Source organism: Salmo salar, chromosome ssa19 (assembly GCF_905237065.1).
Source record: "Salmo salar chromosome ssa19, Ssal_v3.1, whole genome shotgun sequence".
Classification (NCBI taxonomy): domain Eukaryota; kingdom Metazoa; phylum Chordata; class Actinopteri; order Salmoniformes; family Salmonidae; genus Salmo; species Salmo salar.
In genome coordinates, this window is record NC_059460.1 from 61,052,552 (window position 1) to 61,077,956 (window position 25,405).

At 43.1% G+C, this 25,405-nt stretch overlaps 2 protein-coding genes across 6 annotated transcripts in view; both read left to right on the plus strand.

Annotated features, from left to right (window-relative positions):
- Positions 1 to 41: 41 nt before the first annotated feature.
- Positions 42 to 6,439, plus strand: LOC106579137 (zinc finger C2HC domain-containing protein 1C). Of its 2 annotated transcripts, none has more exons than XM_014158731.2 (2): positions 42 to 260; positions 6,045 to 6,439. In XM_014158731.2, exons 1-2 carry the CDS (start codon positions 225 to 227, stop codon positions 6,318 to 6,320), a joined length of 312 nt encoding a protein of 103 aa, XP_014014206.1. In that variant the 5' UTR covers positions 42 to 224; the 3' UTR covers positions 6,321 to 6,439. The 2 variants fall into 2 exon arrangements, with proteins under 2 accessions (XP_014014206.1, XP_014014204.1); XM_014158729.2 differs by lacking the exon at positions 42 to 260 and adding an exon at positions 5,243 to 5,936.
- Positions 6,440 to 13,765: 7,326 nt separating this feature from the next.
- Positions 13,766 to 25,405, plus strand: part of LOC106579135 (V-type proton ATPase 116 kDa subunit a1) — a 33,017-nt gene continuing 21,377 nt past the window's right edge. For 2 of the 4 annotated variants that reach the window (XM_014158724.2, XM_014158727.2), the window contains exons 1-8: positions 13,767 to 13,935; positions 15,068 to 15,208; positions 15,358 to 15,436; positions 18,187 to 18,284; positions 18,895 to 19,023; positions 20,659 to 20,741; positions 24,545 to 24,671; positions 25,060 to 25,142. In XM_014158724.2, coding sequence (XP_014014199.1) covers positions 15,092 to 15,208; positions 15,358 to 15,436; positions 18,187 to 18,284; positions 18,895 to 19,023; positions 20,659 to 20,741; positions 24,545 to 24,671; positions 25,060 to 25,142 — 716 coding nt within the window. In that variant the 5' untranslated portion in view covers positions 13,767 to 13,935; positions 15,068 to 15,091. Of the gene's footprint in view, positions 13,936 to 15,044; positions 15,209 to 15,357; positions 15,437 to 18,186; positions 18,285 to 18,894; positions 19,024 to 20,658; positions 20,742 to 24,544; positions 24,672 to 25,059; positions 25,143 to 25,405 lie in introns of all 4 variants that reach the window. The other 2 variants (XR_006760754.1, XM_014158726.2) reach the window with 2 other exon arrangements.

The following is a 25,405-nucleotide window of genomic DNA, read 5'->3' on the forward strand; positions in this document are numbered from 1 at the left end:
GACCCCTTTTTCCTGGGACTCTCCCTTTTCCCCTCCTCTCCTTTCCCGTCCCTGGCCCCTCCTCTCTGTCCGTGAGACTCCACCTCAGCCGTGTGGGGAAACCCAGCCCCCACCTCCCCCAGACCCAGACGGCCCATCCCTCTGGGCCCCATCCCTCTGGGCCCCATCCCGCTCTCTCCAGCATGGTTGGAATAATTAGAGTGGAGTTGTAGACTGGCTGTCACATGCAAGCTCAGGCACAGCAACAGGAGGAACGTGAGGTAGGAGTATTCATAATAGACTACCGTTCAAAAGTTTGGGGTCATATTGAAATGTCCTTGTTTTTCAAAGAAAAGCACCTTTTTGTCCATTAAAATAACATCAAATTGATCAGAAGTACAGTGTAGACATTGTTAATGTTGTAAATTACTACAGTAGCTGGAAATGGCTGATTTATAATGGAATATCTACATAGGCGTACTGAGGCCCATTATCAGCAACCATCACTCCTCTGTTCCAATGGCACGTTGTGTTAGCTAATCCAACTTTATCATTTTAAAAGGCTAATTGATCATTAGAAAACCCTTTTGCAATTATGTTAGCACAGCTGGAAAATGTTGTTCTGTTTAAAGAAGCAATACAACTGGCATTCTTTAGACTAGTTGAGTACCTGGAGCATCAGCATTTGTGGGTTCGATAACAGGCTCAAAATGGCCAGAAACAAAGAACTTTATATATAATATCAAATATCACAAAAATGTAAAACAAGATTCTCTGGTCTGATGAAACCAAGATTGAACTCTTTGGCCTGAATGCCAAGCGCCACTTCTGGAGGAAACCAGGCACCATCCCTATGGTGAAGCATGGTGGTGGCAGTATCATGTTGTGGGGATGTTTTTCAGCGGCAGGTACTGGGAGACTAGTCAGGATCGAGGGAAAGATGAACGGAACAAAATATAGAAATATACTTGATGAAAACCTGCTCCAGAGTGCTCAGGACCTCAGACTGGGGTGAAGGTTCACCTTCCAACAGGACCACAAACCTAGGCACACAGCCAAGACAATGTGGGAGTGGCTTCAGGACAAGTCTCTGAATGCCCTTGAGTGGCCCAGCCAGAGGCCGGACTTGAACCCGATCTAACATCTCTGGAGAGACCTGAAAATATCTGTGCAGCGATGCTCCCTATCCAACCTGACACAGCTTGAGAGGTTCTGCAGAGAAGAATGGGAGAAGCTCCCCAAATACAGGTGTGCCAAGCTTGTAGCATCATTCCCAAGAAGACACGAGGCTGTACTTGCTGCGAAATGTGCTTCAACAGAGTACTGAGTAAATGGTCTGAATGCTTATGTAAATGTGATATTTCAGTTTTTAATTTTTTATCAATTTGCTAACATTTCTAAAAACCTGTTTTTTTCTTTGTCATGATGGGGTATTGTGTGTAGATGGATTAGGAAATAATACAATTTAATCAATTTTAGAATAAGGATGTATCGTAACAAAATGTGGAAAAAGTCAAGGGGTCTGAATACTTTCCGAATGTGCTGTATATACTGTATATATATATATTTGTATTATATATATTTTTGGGGTTCTGTCGAATATGTGAAGAAGTGGAGGTGTGTGTGTCTGTGTGTTTGTGTATTGCTGAATTTGAAAGCTAAACATGCTGCATAACTAGCCTCATCATTATTTTATATTGGGGACTTGTATTTGACCAATTACTTGTTACTGCCATTGTCTTTTACAGTATTTATAACTTTACTAATACCACCGTTTTTCAGGTAAAGGGGAAAGAAACCATCACTATTCCTAAGGTTTTGCCAATAATGGCAGCAGCCTACAAGTACTTAATAGGAAATACACACTGCCAGATGAAAACAAACTAAATGTATTAAGTATGTTAAAATGAAGTTTTTTTAAACCTAAAAAAGAGGATACATTTGAAGAAAGACTACGAGGTGAATAAGACAAGTGGATAGTCACACAATTGTGGTCGATTTCTATCATCCAGATAAGGCCATATTTACATGAATAACTCCCGTAGGGGAGATCCGGGTTGGTTGTCTCAAAGCACAAAATGCGGAATTGTGTTAGGAATATTGTTCGATCAAGGACTGGCCATTTCTAAAACGCTGGATGCTATATTGCTTCATTTTACAAAGGGAATAAGTTACTAGCAAACATTGTGGCAACCAACCCCGCGGTAGGGCTGGTTGTCACAAGTGGACAGAGTGTGTTTAATGGCTTATAACTCCATTTTGGATATGAGGATAAAAATGGTCCGCATTTCAACATTGGTCTTTCTCCTAATATTGAAAAGAGTGTTGTAAGATATACAAGTGCTGAGGAATACATACAAGAGTCAAAAGTATGACAACCAACTCCAGGCTCCCCTATGAAAGGCATCTTGATTTTCCAGAATCTTCACTAGAGGGTATATTTTCAAATTATGTTGTATGACAATTACAGTAATAACCTTTAGAGAAGTCTCCCTGTTTGGCAAACAATCAATCAAAATGTGTATTTAGAGATAGCTGGTTTTGAGTGACTGTATTTTTTTTATATAGATCATAAAACTCAAAGTCTTATACACTTTGGTGAATGGGTACACAATAGCATCTGAATGAGAGGCAAAAATTAGAGTTGCTTCAAGGGGAAATATCATATAGATTGAGATGTAACAAGAATTGTTATATACCATTTTACATCATTTGAGATACAGAGTTCTTTTATATATCGGTAGTGTATTATAGTTAAACCAAGCTTTAAAAAAAAATCATATCAACCCACCTATGATTCTTTACATCAGTCAGCGACAACCTAAACATTCGGAAGTTAGTGGAATCAACTGGGTAGTTCTGGGCCATTGTGACATAGACTCAGCACAACCATAGAGATCCTATTAAATTACCAATAGATGCAGTAAAGAGGTCAATGGAACACAGACTGTGGGGGATAGAAGAAGGACGTCGGATTGGCGCACATTCAACAAATCTGTTCTAGCCAAGTGGATATTCTTCAAATCCGTAAAGATTTATGTATAGTAACAGGCCCACAATGTGGTTACTAAAGTCTGATTTCGATATATTTGGCTGTTTTTGCTGCATAACATTTAGAAGTTGTCCCACACGTTTCGGTTGAATGCATTCAGTTGTACTAGGTATCCCTGTTAATTTCCTTTTCAGGTTTAGAAGAAGTAACTGACAAATGATATCTCCCATTCGAATAAGCTGGTAGCATAGCTAGCATACAGAAATCGGTGGTCAGTTGTTTTTAATTGTTGTATTGTATTTATTTATTTTGATTTCACCTTTATTTACCCAGGTAGGCCAGTTGAGATCAAGTTCTCATTTAAAACTGCGACCTGGCCAAGATAAAGCAAAGCAGTGCGACACAAACAACACAGAGTTACACATGGGATAAACAAACGTACAGTCAATAACACAATAGAATAATCTATATACAGTGTGAGCAAATGTAGTAAGATTAGGGAGGTAAGGTAATAAATAGGCTATAGAGGCGAAATAATTACAATTTAGCGTTAACACTGGAGTGATAGACGTGCAGAAGATGAATGTGCAAGTAGAGATACTGGGGTGCAAAGGAGCAAAAAATAAATATGGGGATGAGGTAGTTGGGTGGGCTATTTACAGATGGGCTGTGTACAGGTGCAATGATCGGTAAGCTGCTCTGACAGCTGATGCTTAAAGCTAGTGAGGGAGATATAAGACTCCAGTTTCAGTGATTTTTGCAATTCGTTCCAGTCATTGGCAGCAGACAACTGGAAGGAAAGGCGGCCAAAGGAGGAGTTGGCTTTGGGAATGACCAGTGAAATATACCTGCTGGAGCACGTGCTACGGGTGGGTGCTGCTATAGTGACCAGTGAGCTGAGATAAGGTGGGGCTTTACCTAGCAAAGACTTATAGATGACCTGGAGCCAGTGGGTTTGGCGACGAATATGAAGCGAGGGCCAGCCAACGAGAGCATACAGGTCGCAGTGGTGGGTAGTATATGGGGCTTTGGTGACAAAACGGATGGCACTGTAATAGACTACATCCAATTTGCTGAGTAGAGTGTTGGAGGCTATTTTGTAAATGACATCGCCGAAGTCAAGGTTCGGTAGGATAGTCAGTTTTACAAGGGTATGTTTGGCAGCATGAGTGAAGGATGCTTTGTTGCAAAATAGGAAGACAATTCTAGATTTAATTTTGGATTGGAGATGCTTAATGTGAGTCTGGAAGCAGAGTTTACAGTCTAACCAGACACCTAGGTATTTGTAATTGTCCACAAATTCTAAGTCAGAACCGTCCTGAGTAGTGATGCTAGACGGGCGGGCGGGTGCGGGCAGCGATCGGTTGAAGAGCATGCATTTAGTTTTACTTGCATTTAAGAGCAGTTGGGGGCCACGGAAGGAGTGTTGTATGACATTGAGGCTCGTCTGGAGGTTTGTTAACACAGTGTCCAAAGAAGGGCCAGAAGTATACAGAATGGTGACGTCTGCGTAGAGGTGGATCGGAGAATCACCAGAATTGAACCCTGTGGCACCCCCATAGAGACTGCCAGAGGTCTGGACAACAGGCCCTCTAATCAAACACACTGAACTCTATCTGAAAAATAGTTGGTGAACCAGGCGAGGCAGTCATTTGAGAAACCAAGGCTGTTGAGTCTGCCAATAAGAATGTGATTGACAGAGTCGAAAGCCTTGGCCAGGTCAATGAAGAAGGCTGCACAGTATTGTCTTTTATCGATGCCGGTTATGATATCGTTTAGCACCTTGAGTGTGGCTGAGGTGCACCCATGACCAGCTCGGAAACCAGATTGCATAGCGGAGAAGGTACGGTGGGATTCGAAATGGTCGGTGATCTGTTTGTTAACTTGGCTTTCGAAGACTTTAGAAAGGCAGGGTAGGATAGATATAAGTCTGTAACAGCTTGGGTCTAGAGTGTCTCCCCCTTTGAAGAGGAGGATGACCCCGGCAGCTTTCCAATCTTTAGGGATTTCAGATGATACGAAAGAGAGGTTGAACAGGCTAGTAATCGTGGATGCAAAAATTGCTGCGGATAATTTTAGAAAGAGAGGGTCCAGATTGTCTAGCCCAGCTGATTTGTAGGGGTCCAGATTTTGCAGCTCTTTCAGAACATCAGCTATCTGGATTTGGGTAAAGGAGAAGTGGGGGAGGCTTGGGCAAGTTGCTGTGGGGGGTGCAGAGCTGTTGACCGGGGTAGGGGTAGCCATAGAAAAATGCTTATTGAAATTCTGTAATACAGATGATTGGTGACGATGACATCCAGACAAGCATTATACTCCAAGTTTTACTTCAACATAGTGTGAAATAAACATATAAACAATAGCCTAAATGTAGGCACATTTTGCTGGGGGGCTAAATGGAGATTTGGGATCTTTCCCCCAGAGCATCCTTCCCCCACGCGTTTCCATGGCATTTCCATTGTTTTGGTCGGGTTCCATTGACCTCTTTACCGCATCTAGAATTAGGAATTAGAATACTTAAGTTCTATGAGCCCAACAAAGTGAGCCATGATTTCATAATTGATCAGTGCACCTTGAACATTCCGTTTGAACTATTTGATGGCTGACCACTGAAAATATAACAGCACCTCCAAAACAATGTAGAAAGTGATATCAAAGCAACTGGCTTGCAATGGAGCCTCCGGAAAGTTATGAGGAATTACTGCAGGAATACCTGAAACTGAGGGAGGAGAAGGAGCAGATGAACCAAGTGATCACCTGGATGACGAAGAGAAATAGTCAACTAGAGGATTTGTGCTCACAACATGGCCTCAGTACAGATACTTCAGTTCAGCAGAAGGCTAGCTTTACCCCGCATCCGCCCTCCAGACTCCCTGTGCCCCCCACAGCAGGCCTCAGGATGAGCAAGGTGTGGCTAGAGAACTCAAGTAAGACCAAGATGGCCACCATGATAGAGAAGCTAGATAAGGTGACTTTGAATCAGGTTATTTTGTATTGCAATATATTTTTATTGGAGAATAGTATGCAAAATTGAGATATCACATGACATGTAACAGTGTTCACCTGTTTCCTCCAGGTGACTTTGAATCCATTTCAGGAGAAGAAGAGGTGCGAAGTAGTGGAGGCGAAACAGCAAGGAGGGTTCCAGCAGTCGATGAGCAAGGCCGACTGCAATCGGAAAGAGTGTGATATCTGTGGCCGGCGCTTTCATCCTGACCGTCTGGAGAAACACAGCCTGATATGTGCCAAGGTCGCCTCCGAGAGCAAAAGACGTGGGGTCTACGACTCCTTCAAGCACCGGTACAAGGGAACCAACCTGGACAGCTTCATCAAGCGATCTATTGATCCATGATTCATGTGATTCATGTGTGTTGCCGGGCCTTCAAGGCTATAGGCTCTCCTGACTATGACAAGGTTTAAAAATCTACCCCTACTAGAGAAACCTTTTTATTTTCACTTCAATAAAAAGCATACGTGAATTGTTTGGCTCTATCAGTGTATGTCAAGAGAAAGATATACTGATGTGTTCCCATCACAGTCCATTGGTGCATTTACACTGTAAATATGTCCAATGGTGGAAAATGTACCGATTTTTGGGGATCTGGGTTGAGCAGGCAGAGGCAAACACAAATTACCATTTTCAAAGCTTTATTCTTAAGGCATGGTTTTGTCCATAAATCATTGCAATTAAGTTCCAAACATCAATCCATATCTATATCCAATTCATATTCAGTTCTGCATACTATGCTTTCCATTTATCTTTTACTTTAAAAACCGAACATACAAACCAAATAGAAAACACAGGAAGTGGCACAGGAAGTGGCGCAGCCCAGCAGGCAGATGTCCATTTTCTTCAAAAGAAGGAGTGGATACTGTGTTTTGACCCTTACCTTACTGCAGAGAAAACTGTCAACATTACATCATTTTTTTAAAGCATAGCAGCACTTCAACATTGCACATTTTTACAGATACAAGCTATAGGTTTTTCTTATGTGTGCAGAGATGATAAACTATGACTAACAAGGCCTTACTACCTTAATTGCCTTTTTAAATGCCCATACACCAGTAGAAATCAACGTTTTTTCTCGAGCTGACAGACGATGGCCAGAGCATATGATGATGCACAAGGATTTAAGTCAATAATTCATTGTTTTAGTCAAAGTATGATACAGTTGAAGTCGGAAGTTTACATACATCTTAGGCAAATACATTTATACTCAGTTTTTCACAATTCCTGACATTTAATCGTAGTAAAAATTCCCTGTCTAGCTAGGTCAGTTAGGATCACCACTTTATTTTAAGTATGTGAAATGTCAGAATAATAGTAGAGAGAATGATTTATTTCAAATTGTATTTCTTTCATCACATTCACAGTGGGTCAGAAGTTTACATACACTCAATTAGTATTTGGTAGCACTGCCTTTAAATTGTTTAACTTGGGTCAAACGTTTTGGGTAGCTTTCCACATGCTTCCCACAATAAGTTGGGTGAATTTTGGGCCATTCCTCCTGGCAGAGCTTGTGTAACTGAGTCAGGTTTGTAGGCCTCCTTGCTCGCACACGCTTTTTCAGGTCTGCCCACAAATTATCTATAGGATTGAGGTCAGGGCTTTGTGATGGCCACTCCAATACCTTGACTTTGTTGTCCTTAAGCCATTTTGCCACCACTTTGGAAGTATGCTTGGGGTCATTGTCCATTTGGAAGACCCATTTGTGACCAAGCTTTAACTTCCTGACTGATGTCTTCAGATGTTGCTTGAATATATCTACATAATTTTCCTACCTCATGACGCCATCTATTTTGTGAAGTGCACCAGTCCCTCCTGCAGCAAAACACCCCCACAACATGATGCTGCCACCCCCGTGCTTCACGGTTGGGATGGTGTTCTTCGGCTTGCAAGCCTCCCCCTTTTTCCTCCAAACATAATGATGGTCATTATGGCCAAACAGTTTTATTTTTGTTTCATCAAACCAGAGGACATTTCTCCAAAAAGTACGATATTTGTCCCCATGTGCAACTGCAAAACGTAGTCTGACTTTTTTATGGCGGTTTTGGAGCAGTAGCTTCTTCCTTGCTGAGCGGCCTTTCAGGTTATGTCGATATAGGACTCGTTTTACTGTGGATATAGATACTTTTGTACCTGTTTCCTCCAGCATCTTCACAAGGTCCTTTGCTGTTGTTCTGGGATTGATTTGCACTTTTCGCACCAAAGTACGTTCATCTCTAGGAGACACAACGTCTCTCCTTCCTGAGCGGTATGACGACTGCGTGGTCCCATGGTGTTTATACTTGCTTACTATTGTTTGTACAGATGAACATGGTACCTTCAGGCGTTTGGAAATTACTCCCAAGGATGAACCAGACTTGTGAAGGTCTACAAAATTTTTTTCTGAGGTCTTGGCTGATTTCTTTTGATTTTCCCATGATGTCAAGCAAAGAGGCACTGAGTTTGAAGGTAAGGCCTTGAAATACATCCACAGGTACACCTCCAATTGACTACAATGATGTCAATTAGCCTATCAGAAGCTTCTAAAGCATGACATCATTTTCTGGCATTTTCCAAGCTGTTTAAAGGCACAGTCAACTTAGTATATGTAAACTTATGACCCACTGGATTTGTGATACAGTAGATGTCCTAACCGACTTGCCAAAACTATAGTTTGTTAACAAGACATTTGTGGAGTGGTTGAAAAACTAGTTTTAATGATTCCAACCTAAGTATATGTAAACTTCCGACTTCAACTGTATATTTGGGCTTGAAATTACAAATCCTAACTGCCCACTTCGTACAAATCCGTGTGAATGCGGTGTCTTTCCCTATGATATGACATACAAATTATTTTCAGCCTTTGTTTCATTTCAGGGGTTTTATTTGAACATTACCACCCACCAGAATGGCAATGTTTATTAATCAGAAACTGCTGCAATGTTGTTTCTCTTCATGACTGAAACAGCATTGGAGCAAATAAAAATAGGTGGTGCAAACTTCGATAATTTGACATCTAAAGCTCATTTATTGCATTTCTACACAATCTAATATGACCCATGGCCCTTCTAGCCGTATCTAATTAGAACAAAAAGTAAGAAAAAATGCCCACAGTCATGAAGCTAGGTAAAGTATAATTCTTAAATACGCCATTTGGGTCTTTGTGTGTCAAAAAAGATACACCAAATAAACACGTCAAATAAGCTTGTTGACCAATCAGGACCTGAATATGACTGCACGTCACATAATAATTTAACACGTTCATACGTTTTTTACGTAGTTATTAAACACAGATTACACTATCACTCGTATTTCATATGTCAAGGTGATTCAGCGATACGTATGATATGATGCTGCTAAAGTTTTGTCTCGCGCACCTGCCTCTGGCGCACATGAGCGCAGACACACTTCCCAAGGCTCTGGGACAGTGCTGGTCATAAAAGAAGCTAGCTAGCTGATGGATGCAAACAATGTTCTTCTCCAAAAACATAGCAAAACAACAAAATCTGTTTCAGTAGCTATAGTTAGCTAGCTACTGTAACTATCTAGTTAGGTGTCATAATCTAAAATACCCCTAATTTATAAGACAACTCTTATTTGATTAATGATGGTCAGACTCACCTATGTGAAGCTTGACACCTATGTGAAGCAAGACACCTATGTGAAGCTAAAAGTATCTAATTGAACGTGATCAAAATGAATTCAAATAGTGCCATAATGGAATACATCATGCTAAATGAGTTTGGAATGTTGTTACATAAATTCAACAAAAGACAAGAATTTGTTAATTTGACAAAAATCTGTTTAAATCACATTGTGGATGTATTAGAGTTTAGAATAGCACTGGGGAAATACTTATTTCACTGTACAACCTTACCTATAGATTGTGGATCAATGACATGGGGTATCAGTCTACTCAGTGACACCCTCAGAACATTAGCGTTTAATGCGGGACTCTGAAACCACTGTGGAATGAGCCACATTTGTTGTACCAGTCAACCAACTATCTGTATTAAACACCATTCCAGAGGGAAAACAATACAACCTGGACTTTGGGGAAAAAGCACTTGGGTTCTGAGTCGACTGATACCCCATTTAATTTATCCCAAATCCTTAGGTAAGGCTGCACAGTACAATTTCAATGTCAATACCACAATTGGCTGAATGGAGAGGTGATTTCCCACAGCCAACGTCCTGCAATAAGATATATGATGCTAAACTTGTGTAAACTCTTCACAGTTGTGTTCTGTGGGTGTCACCATTTATTCTGATACCACATTTCATTGCACCACATTCCAACACTCCAACCTTGTTTAACATTATCTAGTCTAAATGTGGCATGATTCCACGAATAGTAAACATTTACGTCACTTTCAAAGAGGGACTTTTATTTTGAAGGCAAACCACAAACGCCACTATTGTGGCTAATCCTTATTGTGGCTACCTTCACAACACACAACCAGATCCGAACAAGCCTCATTGAAGCTAGCTGGCTGCTTATAACGTTAGCTTTGGGCAGTGGTGGAAAAAGTACTCAATGGTCATACTTGAGTAAAAGTAAAGATACCTTAATAGAAAATGATTCATGTAAAAGTGAGTCACACTGTAAACTACTACTTGTGTAAAAGTCTAAAAGTATTTCATTTTAAATACGGAAACATGGCTCTCTCGGGATATGCTGTCGGAGTCGATACAGCCACCTGAATTCTTTGTATGTCGTGCCGACAGGAATAAACATCTCTCCGGGAAGAAGGGCGGGGGTGTATGTTTCATGGTTAACGACTCATGGTGTAATTGTAACAACATACAGGAATTCAAGTCCTTTTGTTCTCCTGACCTAGAATTCCTCACAATCAAATGCCGACCAAGTTATCTCCCAACAGAATACTCCTAGGTTATTGTCACAGCTGTGTATATCCCCCTTAAAGCCAATACCACGATGGCCCTCAAGGAACTTCACTGGACTTTATGCAAACTGGAAACGATATATCCTGAGGCTGCATTTATTGTAGCTGGGGATTTTAACAAAGCAAATTTGAGAACAAGGCTACCTAAATTCTATCAGCATATTGACTGTAGTACTCGCTCTGGCAAAACTCTGGATCACTGCTACTCTAACTTCCACAAAGCATAAAAGTCCCTCCTCTGCCCTCCTTTTGGCAAATCTGACCACGACTCCATTTTTCTCGTCCCTTCCTATAGGCAGAAACTTAAGCAGGATGTACCTGCATTCAATGCTGGTCTGACCATTCAGAATCCACACTTCAAGATTGTTTTGATCACGCGGACTGGGACATGTTCCGGGTAGCCTCAGAGAATAATATCGACGTGTACGCTGACTCAGTGAGTGAGTTTATAAGGAAGTGCATAGGATATGTTGTACCCACTGTGACTATTAAAACCTACCCTAACCAGAAACCGTGGTTAGATGACGGCATTCAAGCAAAACTGAAGGGCGTGAACGACCGCATTTTACCATGGAAAGGGGACTGGGATTATGGCCGAATACAAACAGTGTAGTTATTTCCTCCGCAAGGCAATCAAACAAGTGAAATGTCAGTATAGAGACAAAGCAGAGTCGTAATTCAACGGCTCAGACACGAGACGTATGTGGCAGGGTTTACAGCCAATCACAGACTACAAAAGGAAAACCAGCCACGTCACGGACACTGACGTCTTGCTTCCAGACAAACTAAACGCCTTCTTTGCCCGCTTTGAGGATAATACAGTGCCACCAACGCGACCCGCTACCAAGGACTGTGGGCTCTCCTTCTCCGTGACCAATGTGAGTAAGTCGTTTAAACGTGTTAACCCTGGTACCCTTCCCCGGCCCAGACGGCATCCCTAGCCACATCCTCAGAGCATGCGCTGACCAGCTGGCTGGTGTGTTTACGGGCATATTAAATCTCTCCTTATCCCAGTCTGCTGTCCCCACATGCTTCAAGATGGCCACCATTGTTCCTGTACCCAAGAACGCAAAGGTAACTGAACTAAATTACTATTTCCCCGTAGCACTCACTTCTGTCATCATGAAGTGCTTTGAGAGGCTAGTCAAGGATCATATCACCTCCACCTTACCTGTCACCCTTGACCCACTTCAATTTGCTTACTGCCCCAATAGGTCCACAGATGATGCAATCGCCATAAAACTGCACACTGCCCTATCCCATCTGGACAAGAGGAATACCTATGTAAGAATGCTGTTCAATGACTATAGCTCAGCATTTAACACCATAGTACCCTCCAAACTCGTCATTAAGCTCGAGACCCTGGGTCTCGACCCCGCCCTGTGCAACTGGGTCCTGGACTTTCTGACGGGCCGCCCCCAAGTGGTGAGGGTAGGAAACAACATCTCCACCCCGCTGATCCTCAACACTGGGGCCCCACAAGGGTGCGTGCTCAGCCCTCTCCTGTGCTCCCTGTTCACCCATGACTGCGTGGCCATGCACGCCTCCAACTCAATCATCAAGTTTGCAGACGACACTACAGTGGTAGGCTTGATTACTAACAACGACGAGATGACCTACAGGGAGGAGGTGAGGGGCCTCGGAGTGTGATGTCAGGAAAATAACCTAACACTCAACGCCAACAAAACAAAGGAGATGATCGTGGACTTCAGGAAACAGCAAAGGGAGCACCCCCCCATCCACATCGACGGGACAGAAGTGGAGAAGGTGGAAAGTTTTAAGTTCCTCGGCGTGCACATCACGGACAAACTGAAATGATCCACCCACACAGACAGCGTGGCGAAGAAGGCGCAACAGCACCTCTTCAACCTCAGGAGTCTGAAGAAATTTGGCTTGTCACCGAAAACACTCACAAAGTTTTACAGATGCACAATCAAAAGCGTCCTGTCGGGCTGTATACGGCAACTGCTCCACCCACAACCATAAGGCTTTACAGAGGGTAGTAAGGTCTGCACAATGCATCACCGGGGCCAAACTACCTGCCGTCCAGGACACCTACACCACCCGATGTCACAGGAAGGCCAAAAAGATCATCAAGGACCACAACCACCTGAACCACTGCCTGTTCACCCCACTATCATCCAGAAGGCGAGGTCAGTACAGGTGCATCAAAGCTGGGACCGAGAGACTGAAAAACAGCTTCTATCTCAAAGCCATCAGACTGTTATAACAAACAGCCATCACTAACATTGAGTGTGCTGCTGCCAACATACTGACTCAAATCTCCAGCCACTTTAATAATTTAAAATTGGATGTAATAAATGTATCACTAGTCACTTTAAACAATGCCATTTTATATAATGTTTACATACCCTACATTACTCATCTCATATGTATATACTGTACTCTATACCATCTACTGCATCTTGGCTATGCCGCATGCTAATCCTATGCCATGCTAATCCATATATTTATATGTACATATTCTTATTCATTCCTTTACACATGTGTGTATAAGGTAGTTGTTGTGAAATTGTTAGATTACTTGTTAGATATTACTGCACGGTCGGAACTAGAAGCACTCGCATTAACATCTGCTGACCATGTGTATGTGACCAATAACATTTGATTTGATTTGGTAGGAAGGATGGTCTCGGGGTCCGAGGGTGTAGTCTCGGGGCTATAGCGGCGTGAAAGCGCATCCGGCTTGACATTCATCAGCCATTCAAATTCATTTCAAAATCTGTCATCTAAATTAATTTCTAAATAAATGGTATTGGCAACCATTTGAATGACAGATTTGAATTAATTACATGAAATTAATGACATCAAATGGATATCAAATAGTGTATTAAGTCCATCCATAGATATTTGTAGCCTACCGTCATTACATAATATAAATCCCCATTGTAATAGCTCAACTCAAGTGTGGCTGACGTCGAAAGCCACACTCATCGCACAGCCTTGCAGCATCCCAACTCATCACATGACCATCCCCCAGAAGATGTCACATTGATTCGTGAGGAGAGCGCCTTTCGTTCGACCTGGAGAAATTCTGAAGGATTTTATCACAAGTAAGCTAATTCATAACTGATTAAATCTATTATATGTAAATGTGAATTTTACAAACAGAACGGTATCAAACAGAAATGCATTTATTTATTTTTATGGTGAATTTGAACGTGTCATCTTGCGCGAGTCCTCACCTTGAGAACGTTTCCTCTCTGGTCCATACACTTCAGCTGATGATGCGATGCGGCCTTCGGTCAAAATATAACCGTTTGTGATAAAAAACGAAATTCATTATTATCTATTCATAATACTCAAATGTTTATTTCAGTGACCATCAAACAGGTGCTATGTATTTATTTCGGCGTCATTTTGGTTGAAATATGGCCATAGCCGGTCATTTCAAGCAATATTTTAGACATGTGTCTTCATCATTTTCAATGAGCCTACATAATTGTTAGAAAGACGTATATGAATTCATCAATAATATTCCTATCCTTATTCCCCGTGTTCACGGTTGCCTTCATCATATTATGAAAGATGCTCGGTAGTCTAGTGGTAGCCTACAGCTGCAGCATCATAATGGCGTCCTTGAGATGAAGGACAGTGCAGCAGAGAAAACGACATCGCTTTCTGAAATTGAGAGAATATTTGATATTTTAACGATTGAACGTAATATGCTTTATGTTATTTAGAACATTTTAGAACTGTATTAGAATATACCTAATCTATATGAATTATGTTCGGGTTGACTACCTGGGCAGCGGATATATTTTTTAGGATAGCGTCTTTAAGCACGAGTAGGATTTCCATTGGACACGGACAGTTAATCCTCATATCGGTGTTGACTGATGCTGATGACAGTCCTTTCGCATCTGGAAAGAAAAAGGAAGCCATAGAATTAGAAGAATGACATACAGTACCAGTCAAAAGTTTGGACACTGTTTTTCTGATCAATTTGATGACATTTTAATGGTAAAAAAAAAGCGTTTCTTTCAAAAACAAGGACATTTCTAAGTGACCCCAAACTTTTGAATGGTAGTCCAAATGCTAGACCTACTGCTCTTGAACTGTTCAAGCTAGAGACACACCAACCCAACTTTGTTCAGGCTAACTATCTATCCGTCCGCCCGCCCGTCTGTCCTAGTCATTTTGCCCTGAATTTTGCCAACAGGGGTATTTTTTTTTACCTTAAAGGGGTGAGTGTGTCAGGTGGTCACCATGGGGGAACTGTTCAGGAGCGAGGAGATGACGCTTGCCCAGCTCTTCCTCCAGTCTGAGGCAGCCTACTGCTGTGTCAGCGAGCTGGGAGAACTGGGAATGGTTCAGTTCCGCGATGTAAGTAACATACCAGTCATCTAGCCATAAAAAAAAGTATTTAACCTTTAATTAAACAGGAAGTCCGATTGAGGTCAGAATACCTCTTTCCCAAGGTAGACCTGGCCAAGAAGGGCAACTTTGACACCTGTTTCTGTTTGAATTTTTAGCTCAACCCAGACGTGAATGTGTTCCAGAGGAAGTTTGTGAATGAAGTGAGGAGGTGTGAGGAGATGGACAGGAAACTAAGTGAGTGATTTCACAATATGTTGAATGAATACATTTTATTTGACATATTTAATATACGTATATGTCAGCCAAATGAGCCAACAATACATCCAATGTTTTTGAGAATTAAAAACACAGTAAGTGTTACACAATAAATACATTTCCATTGTGGTCCTCCCTATTTCTAGGTGGGTAACAGAATGGACAGCTTGGGCAAAACATAGCAGGGACAGTTCATATAATACCACATTAAGTATATGTTTTAATAAACTCTACACAAAGTCCCATCAAGACCAAAAATCATACATATATAGTGCATTCGGAAAGTATTCAGACCCTTTGACTTTTTCCACATTTTGTTACATTACAGCCTTGGATTGAATCGTTTTTTCCCCCTCATCAATCTACACACAATAATAAATAAGTGCAAATTTATAAAAAAAAAAAATGAAACATATATTTTACATAAGTATTCTGACCCTTTACTCAGTACTTTGATGAAGCACCTTTGGCAGCGATTACAGCCTTGAATCTTCTTGGGTATGACTCTACAATCTTGGCTGTAATGAATTCTCAGGGAGAAAAAGGTGTAGATTCACGTGCCGTGATGTTTATTTCACCTTCGCAGAAGGCAGGAATCGTGGTCACAGGCAAGCAATGGTCATACACAGGTAGGCAAACAGGCAGGTGAATCAAAACTAGGACTGAAGGTTCACACAAATGAGCTAGGAAAAGGATTAGTAGAGTCAAAACGAACAATACTTCACAAAGGCACAAACAGAATTAACTGAACTAAATAAGGAGCTGATGAGACCAGGTGAGTAACTAACACAGATGAAATCAATGAACAAAAAATGAAAGACAGGGCTACGTTCAAAAACACAAAGAAACAGTCTACGTTCAAGAACACAACGAAACAGAAAACAAGGTTGACTTAAGAAAATAAATACAGAACCTTACATTGGCACATCTGTATATGGGAAGTTTCTCCCATTCTTCTCTGCAGATCCTCTCAAGCTCTGTTGGGTTGGATGGGGAGCGTCGCTGCATAGCTATTTTCAGGTCTCTCCAGAGATGTTCGATCTGGTTTAAGTCCGGCCTCTGGCTGGGCCACTCAAGGACATCCAGAGACTTGTCCCGAAGCCACTCCTGCGTTATCTTGGCTGTGTGCTTAGGGTCGTTATCCTGTTGGAAGGTACTTTGCTTCGTTCATCTTTCCCACGATCCTGACTAGTCTCCCTAGTTTCCGCTGAAAAGCATCCCCACAGCATGATGCTGCCACCACCATGCTTCACCGTAGGAATGGTGCCAGGTTTCCTCCAGATTTGACTCTTGGCATTCAGGTCAAAGAGTTCAATCTTGGTTTTATCAGACCAGAGAATCTTGTTTATCATGGTCTGAGAGTCCTTTAGATGCCTTTTGGCAAACTACAAGTGGGCTGTCATGTGCATTTTACTGAGGAGTGGCTTCCGTCTGGCCACTCTACCATAAAGGCCTGATTGGTGGAGTGCTGCAGAGATGGTTGTCCTTCTGGAAAGTTCTCCCATCTCCACAGAGGAACTCTGTAGCTCTGTCAGAGTCACCGTCAGACATTTTTTGTTACCCTTCCCAGATCTGTGCCTCGACACAATCCTGTCTTAGTGCTCTACGGACAATTCATTCGACCTCAAGGCTTGGTTTTGCTCTGACATGCACTGTCAGCTGTGGGACCTTATATAAACAGGTGTGTGCCTTTCCAAATCATGTCCAATCAATTGCATTTACCACGTGGACTCCAATCAGGTTGTAGAAACATCTCAAGGATGATCAATAGAAATAGGATGCACCTGAACTCAATTTCAAGTCTTATAGCAAAGGGTCTGAATACTTATGTAAATAAGGTATTTGAGTTTTTTTGTTTTTTATAAATGTGCAAACATTTCTTAATCAATCAATCAAATTTATTTATAAAGCCCTTCTTACATCAGCTGATGTCACAAAGTGCTGTACAGAAACCCAGCCTAAAACCCCAAACAGCAAGCAATGCAGGTGTAAAAGCACGGTGGCTAGGAAAAACTCCCTAGAAAAGCCAGAACCTAGGAAGAAACCTAGAGAGGAACCACGCTATGAGGGGTGGCCGGTCCTCTTCTGGCTGTGCCGGATGGAGATTATAACAGAACATGGCCAAGATGTTCAAATGTTCATAGATGACCAGCAGGGTCAAATAATAATAATCACAGTGGTTGTCGAGGGTGCAACAGGTCAGTAACTCAGGAGTAAATGTCAGTTGGCTTTTCATAGCCCATCATTTAGAGTAGTATCTCTTCCACTCCTGCTGTCTCTAGAGAGTTGAAAACAGCAGGACTGGGACAGGTAGCACGTCCGGTGAACAGAGACTTAAAACCTGTTTTCGCTTTGTCGTGATGGGGTATTGTGTGTAGATTGATGAGGGATTTTTTATTTAGCAATTTTAGAATAAGTCTGTAACGTAACAAAATGTGGAAAAAGTCAAGGGGTCTGAATACTTTCCGAATTCACTGTACATTGTGATATAGTATTGCTAAGAATACCACGCACAGAATGGCACACATATGTCTATTTCTCCCACAATGCAGAAACTCAATGGCTTGGTCCCAGATCTGTTTGTGCTTCTGCCTACTACGTACATTGCCATTGTCAAGCAATTTGGCATGACAATTCCATAAGGAGTTGGCAAGAGATCAGAAACAGACTGGCAACCAGGGTAGAAACTCGCACATGTATTGAATATTACCTGGTGTTTTGCTTTCCAGGGTTTGTCGAGAAGGAGATTAAAAAAGCCAACATCCCAACTGTGGATACAGGAGAGAACCCCGAAGTCCCCTTCCCTAGGGATATGATTGACCTGGAGGTATCTATCCCTGTTTAATACTGTACGTCAGTAATATGAAATTAGGAATGCCATTGACATCAACCCAAATTTAGCACAACACAATTTCACAGATCATTTAATCATCTTATTTTGCCTTACACTACTACTCCATTTACGGAAAAACCACACGACTTTCACGTGATCACATGTGACGTGTTCCAAAACTTCTTATGTGAAGTTAATGTAATAACATGTGACAACATTTAAAGCAATGTGAAAACGGGATTTTCCACATGTGAAATCATGTGTTTTTTTATGTAAGGGCCTACCTGACAGTGAAGTGGAACTGTGCAGCAGTTCACCTGCTCTAGCCAATAGCCATGATGACACTTTACCGGACATTGGCCATAATTATAGGATATAGGTAGGATTCATGTTAGGGCCCATGACTGCGGGTATCCTCATTCAAATCAATGGGTCTGTAATGGGTGTACCGGCAGCCATTTTAAAAGTGTACCAATGGGAGTAAAGCAGGAAGTAAAGGCTATGTCCATTATAGTGATTCTATTTCTATGACCCCTTCTACCATTTTCGAATCGCGCCCCATCCTAAAGCCCAATCTCATTGGTTGTCTCTGTTTGATTGACAGGCCACGTTTGAGAAGCTGGAGAACGAGCTGAAGGAGATCAACACCAACCAGGAAGCCCTGAAGAAGAACTTCCTGGAGCTGACTGAGCTCAAGCACATCCTGCGACGTACCCAGCAGTTCTTTGACGAGGTCAGCGAGTACCTCCACTCCAATATTTTGTGCACGTTCCAGGCGGACTACATTGCAGATGCATGCCAGATCTCACCACGCAGATCTCACAATATCAGTTACCCACATCATATGATATAGCAATTTGATGACCGACTGCTCAGTCAATGACATGGCACACAACCATTGTTTGATGCAATGCAACGTCTGCAATGAAGTTCACCTGGAACGCAACCTCTGTTTTGCTCAATCCCAAATGGACCTCTACCTCCACAGACACCAGGGTTGGGGTCAATTCAATTCAGTCAATTCTGGAAATTAGAAAATTTGACCTAATTCGTAGTAGGATTATTCTCAAAGTAGCAATTACTAGCTACATTACATGACCAAAAGTATGTGGACACCTGCTCATCGAACATCTCATTCCAAAATCATGGGAATTAATATGGAGTTGGTCCCCCCTTTGCTGCTGTAACAGCTTCCATTCTTCTGCGAAGGCTTTCCACTAGATGTTGGGACATGCTTCCATTTAGCTACAAGAGCATTAGTGAGGTCGGGCACTGATGTTGGCCGATTAGGCCTGGCTCGCAGACGGCGTTCCAATTCATCCCAAAGGTGTTTGAAGGGGTTGAGGTCAGGGCTCGGTGCAGGCCAGTCAAGTTTATGGACCTCGCTTTGTGCACGGGGGAATTGTCATGCTAAAACAGGAAAGGGTCTTCCCCAAACTGTTGCCACAAAGTTGGAAGCACAGAATTGTCTAGAATGTAATTCTATGCTGTAGCGTTAAGATTTCCCTTTACAGGAACTAAGGGGCCTAGCCAGAACCATGAAAAACAGACCCAGACCATTATTTCTCCTCCACCAAACTTTACAGTTGCACTATGCATTCGGTAGGTAGCGTTCTCCTGGCATCCGCCAAACCCAGATTCATCCGTCAGAAAGCCAGATGGTGAAGCATGATTCATCCCTTCAGAGAACTCGTTTCCACTGCTCCGGAGTCCAATGGTGGCGAGCTTTACACCACTCCAGCCGACGCTTGGCATTGTGCATGGTGATCTTAGGATTGTGTGCGGCTGCTCGGCCATGGAAACCTATTTCATAAAGCTCCCGATGAACAGTTAAGTGCTGACGTTTCTTCCAGAGGCAGTTTGGAACTCGTTAGTGAGTGTTGCAACCGAGGACAGACGATTTTTACTCACTTCAGCATTCGGTGGTCCCGTTCATGTGTTGAGCATGTATTGCCTACCACTTCGTGGCTGAGTCGTTGTTGCTCCTTGATGTTTCCACTTCACAATAACAGCACTTACAGTTGACCGGGGCAGCTCTAGCAGGGCAGAAATTTGTCGAATTGACTTGTTGGAAAGGTGGCATCCTATGACAGCGCCACATTGAACGTTACTGAGCTCTTCAATAAGGCCATTCTACTGCCAATATTTGTCTATGGAGATGTCATGACTGTGTGCTTGATTTTATACACCTGTCAGCAACGGGTGTGGCTGAAATAACCGAATCCACTAATTTGAAGGGATGTCCACATACTTTTGTATATATAGTGTATCTTAACAATGTGGTTGGTGGTTTGTGACGCCAGACTAAATTGCATCTGCCTCCTATCTCCATCATCATCACCATCATCATCTTCCTTACATTCCACAGATGGAGGACCCCGCCCTGATGGAAGAGTCGTCAGCCCTAATGGAGGGTAACGAGGGGGGCCGGGGAGCACCGCTCCGACTGGGGTGAGACACTCACACACACATACACACACACAATCACACACACACACACCGTACAGCAGTTTTCCCAAAGAAACTTCCAAGCCCTCCGGCACTGAAATTGTAAATTGAAATCCATAGATACCAAGGTTTGTTAGGCTTGGGTCTAACATAGTTAGGTGGCTCGCCCTGCTTGAACAATGGTAGGGGAAACACTGGTGTTCTAGGAGATGTACTTTTAACATACAATACATTAGAGTACGCCCTATAGGGCACTTAAGCTGTACATTGAATGCAATCAACTGTACAATACACACACCATTGCATGCTGTAATATTATTTTGTAGCCCAAGGAAACATATATTCTAGCTGTCGTGGGGATCAAGTCACCTCTTTTTGGCCTATAGGCATATACAGGCAATTTAAATGAAAGATGATAGTGGATGGTGTATAAAAAAAACTACTGGCCTCTTAATAGGGACTGATTTCAATTAACTTTGAGCCAGGCATTGATCCATGCTTGATAATGTCAGGGCTGTGTGTGTGTGTGTGTGTGTGTGTGTGTGTGTGTGTGTGTGTGTGTGTGTGTGTGTGTGTGTGTGTGTGTGTGTGTGTGTGTGTGTGTGTGTGTGTGTGTGTGTGTGTGTGTGTGTGTGTGTGTGTGTGTGTGTGTGTGTGTGTGGATAGGATACCACACCTATCGGGAGTTCCACTCAGCGGTCGAAAAATGCTAAAGAAAATAACTCCCCTGAAACTGGTGACATGGGAACATCAGAAGACTTTTGGACACTGACGATAATAGCAATAGACCCCATCGGAGAACAGCTTTGATTGCTGCAGAACTAAGGCGCTATAACATTGACATTGCTGCCCTGAATGAGACCAGGTTCCTGGATGAAGGTTGCCTGAAAGAGGGAGAAGGTTACACCTTCTTCTGGAAAGGTTACCCTCCGGATGGACAACATCAGCACGGTGTGGGACTGGCAATTAAGAACAGCCTGTCGGCATAAGTGAAATACTCATGTCTCTCCATATCCCCTTAGCCAAGATGCGTTATGCTACTCTTCTCAGTGCATACGTACCAACGTTACCGTCTGAAAATGAGGCAAAGGACTGCTTCTACCAGTCACTAGATAAGGCCCTTCACCGCTTGTCCAGGAATGACAAGATGTTTTTGCTGGGTGACTTCAATGCCAGGGTGGGACAGAAAAACAGGATATGGAGCGGAGTGCTGGGTAGGCATTGTGTTGGCCAGGTCAATGAGAACGGCACGATACTGCTAACTCTATGTGCCGAGCACGATCTCATTGTCACTAACACCTTGTTCCAGCAGAAGAACAAATATAAAACATCATGGATGCACCCACGTTCCATACACTGGCACCTGGTCGACTACGTCATAGTGAGACGTTGTGACACAAATAACGTCCTGCTGACACGTGCCATGAGGGGTGCAGAATGCTGGACAGATCACCGTATGATACTGGCTAAACTCCAGGTGAGAATGCTTCCCCCCCCCAACGCCTGCAGAAGTCCAGTAAGAGGCGTCTGCACTATATCCGGCTTGAGAAAGCAGCAGTAAGGGTCGAGTTCCGCCGCTCTTTCGCTGAAAGGCTGAGGGAGACTGAGCCTCTTCTGAACGCAGAGGACCCCATGGACCAGAAGTGGGCATCTATTAGCTCAGTGTTCTGTCAGGCAGCAGCCCACTCCATTGGCTACAAAGGTAGGAAACATCAGGACTGGTTCGATGAGAATTCTGACCGCTCCACCAGTACATCAGTGAGGTTTGGGACCGGGAGATCGTCCGCCAACAGCAGCAGGATGCAAACATTGTCACCATCTATAAGAACAAGGGTGACAAGTCCATTTGCGGCAACAGCCGGGCGATATCCCTTCTGGCTGTTGCCGTCAAGGTCCTGGCAAAGGTGACGTTACACAGGCTGGTGAACAACATCACAGAGGAACTGATGCCAGAGTCACAATGCGACTTTAGAAAGAACAGGACTACGGTTGACATGATATTCACGGTACGGCAACTCCAGGAGAAGTGACGTGAACAACATCAGAACCTTTTCATGTTCTTTGTCGACCTCTCTAAGGCGTTCAACATTGTGGGCATGGAACTACTAAGGAGCATTCTACTCAAATGTGTCTGTCCAGACAAATTTGTCAACATCCTTTGCCAGTTCCTTGATGGGATGATGGCTCGGGTGGCCATAGGAGGGCAGGAGTCAGTGCCCTTTGGAGTAAGCATCGGTGTGAGGCAGGGGTGTGTGCTGGCACCAATACTCTTTAACATCTTCCTCCTATGTGTCACACAGCTTCTCCACAAGGCGCTTGAGGACAGCAGCAGAGTTTTGGTGGACTTCAGGCTGGATGGAAACCTATTCAACATCAGGAGGCTCCAAGCAACCACCAAAGTTTTGACGGAGCAGGTTCTTGAGCTGCAGTATGCCGATGACTGTGCTCTTGTGGCCCACACTCTGGAAGACCTTCAGTCCGTCCTCGTAGCGGCTGTGAGGGTCTATAGCAGGATGGCACTGTCTATCAACACCACCAAGACAGAGGTGGTCTGCCAATAGAAACCCAGCCCTCCACCCTCCACGCCTGTCTTCACCATTGAACACAAATCTCTGGCAATAGTCCCGTCCTTCAAATACCTGGGCAGTATCCTCTCTGAGGACTGCAGCAACGACCTCAAAATTAAAATTAGGATCAAGCAAACATCAGCTGCCTTCGGAAAACTCATACGCAGGGTCTTCCGAAACAGGGATCTCCACCTCCTCACCAAAGACGCAGTTTATCAAGCCGTCTGCATCACCACACTTCTTTACAGCTGTGAAGCCTGGGTCACTTAATCACCACAACAAGCAGCTCGAGCAATTCCGCATAACATACCTGCCGCGCATCCTGGGAATCACCTGGTGTAACCGTGTGCCCCATACAGAAATACTTGCTAAGACCAACTGCAAGAGTATGGAGGCCATGGTCACCCAACACCAACTGCGCTGGCTTGTCATTAGAATGTCTCAGGAGCGCTTGCCGTGGAAGATCCAGTATGGCCAGCTACATCTTGGCCTGCGGTCTATAGGAGGGCAGAAGAAGCGCTACAAGGACCAGCTAAAAACGTTGCTGAAGAAGTGCAACATCAAACCCACACACCTAGAGGATGCTGCTGCCGACCGTTCCACCTGGCGGCAGCTCTGCCAGAGCGGTGTACAGAGGTGGGAGGAGAGGAGCACAAAGAGACAGCAAAAACAGCTCAGGAGACATACAACCATGCCTGCCCCCACCAACACAGACTGCATATGCCCCACCTGCAATAAAGTTTGTGGATCTCAGATTGGACTCTACTGTCACCAAAGAATTCATTGTTAACTCAGAAGTGGAAGTCATCATCGGATACGATGGACTACCATAAGCAAGTAAGTGTGCGTGCATGTCAGTAGGTCAATGGCAGCATATGAAGCTGCCACACCAACAAAGCAGGGAAATTGACACTCATTATGACCTATAGTCACAGTGACAGAACAGCAAACAACTTGGGCTCATCCATCCGTCAACACATTTGTTTTGCACTGTTCCCATTAGCGTCTATTGCGTCTATTAGCCATTGACGTATTGGGGTTAATGGGGTTGAATGCTATTAGGCTGGTCCCAGATCAGTTTGTTCTGTAACAACTCATATGGTTGTCGTTATGCCAAAAGGGCAAACAGATCTGGGACCAGGCACCTATGTCAGGAAAAATGTCACAACAACCCAGAGGGATCGTGTACAGTGCATTTGATTGGCCAGACCCTGAAATATTTTAATCTGGCCCGAGCAGGTTTGTTGCTGGGGTGATCAGCCGGGAGAGGATCCCTACCTTTGAGAGGATGCTGTGGAGAGTGTGCCGCGGCAATGTCTTTTTACGTCAGGCAGAAATCGAGGACCCCCTGGAGGACCCCGCCACGGTCTGTCAAAAACGTTTTCTATATCTTACTTCATATTTCAAAAAATGTGTGTGTGTGTGTTTTGTCTTGTATGTTTGTTCTTATTCTCTACTGTCTTTCGATTATTTGTGTATGTATTTTTTTATGTTATTATGTATACACACCTGTCTGTGATCTGAGCTCCTAACAGGAAAAATATTATTAAGTATAAAAAGTTGGTCAAAAAATGTTGTCTTTGACACACCAATAAAGATGAAAAATACAGAAACGTATACACACCCAACTTTGTGCAACCTAACACCCAATGAGCCAGGGCAAAAAAAAAATGGAAATCTGCGTTGTTCAACAATTTGTTCCAACGACAGTCACTGCTTGATTGGTGAGATGATTGACTCTTTTTCTCTTACAGGGAGACCAAGTGCACAAGTCAGTCTTCATCATCTTCTTCCAAGGCGATCAGCTGAAGAACAGAGTCAAGAAGATATGTGAGGGGTACGTTACTACCACTAGTCAGTACCCAGTTCGTCCATTAATTTAGCATTTGAGTGCTGTCAGAAATGTAAATATATGAGTTCCCGAGACGGAAAAAAACACTAGAAAGACACCTTAAAGTCGGGAAATTTGGACCAGAATGATGTTTATCAGTTGTGATGTTTCATATCTGATCACGTAACATTGATTTAAATGGAAATGTCTGTTTTCTAGTCATTCTAATTCTACAGTATAATTGTAAGTCAGTATGCGATCTGTTGGTT

Coding starts and splice junctions, on each gene's coding strand:
- LOC106579137 (XM_014158729.2), top strand. CDS start 5,640: ATGGAGCCTCCGGAAAGTTATGAGGAATTACTGCAGGAATACCTGAAA. Junction 5,937..6,044: donor TGATAGAGAAGCTAGATAAG/GTGACTTTGAAT, acceptor TGTTTCCTCCAG/GTGACTTTGAATCCATTTCA.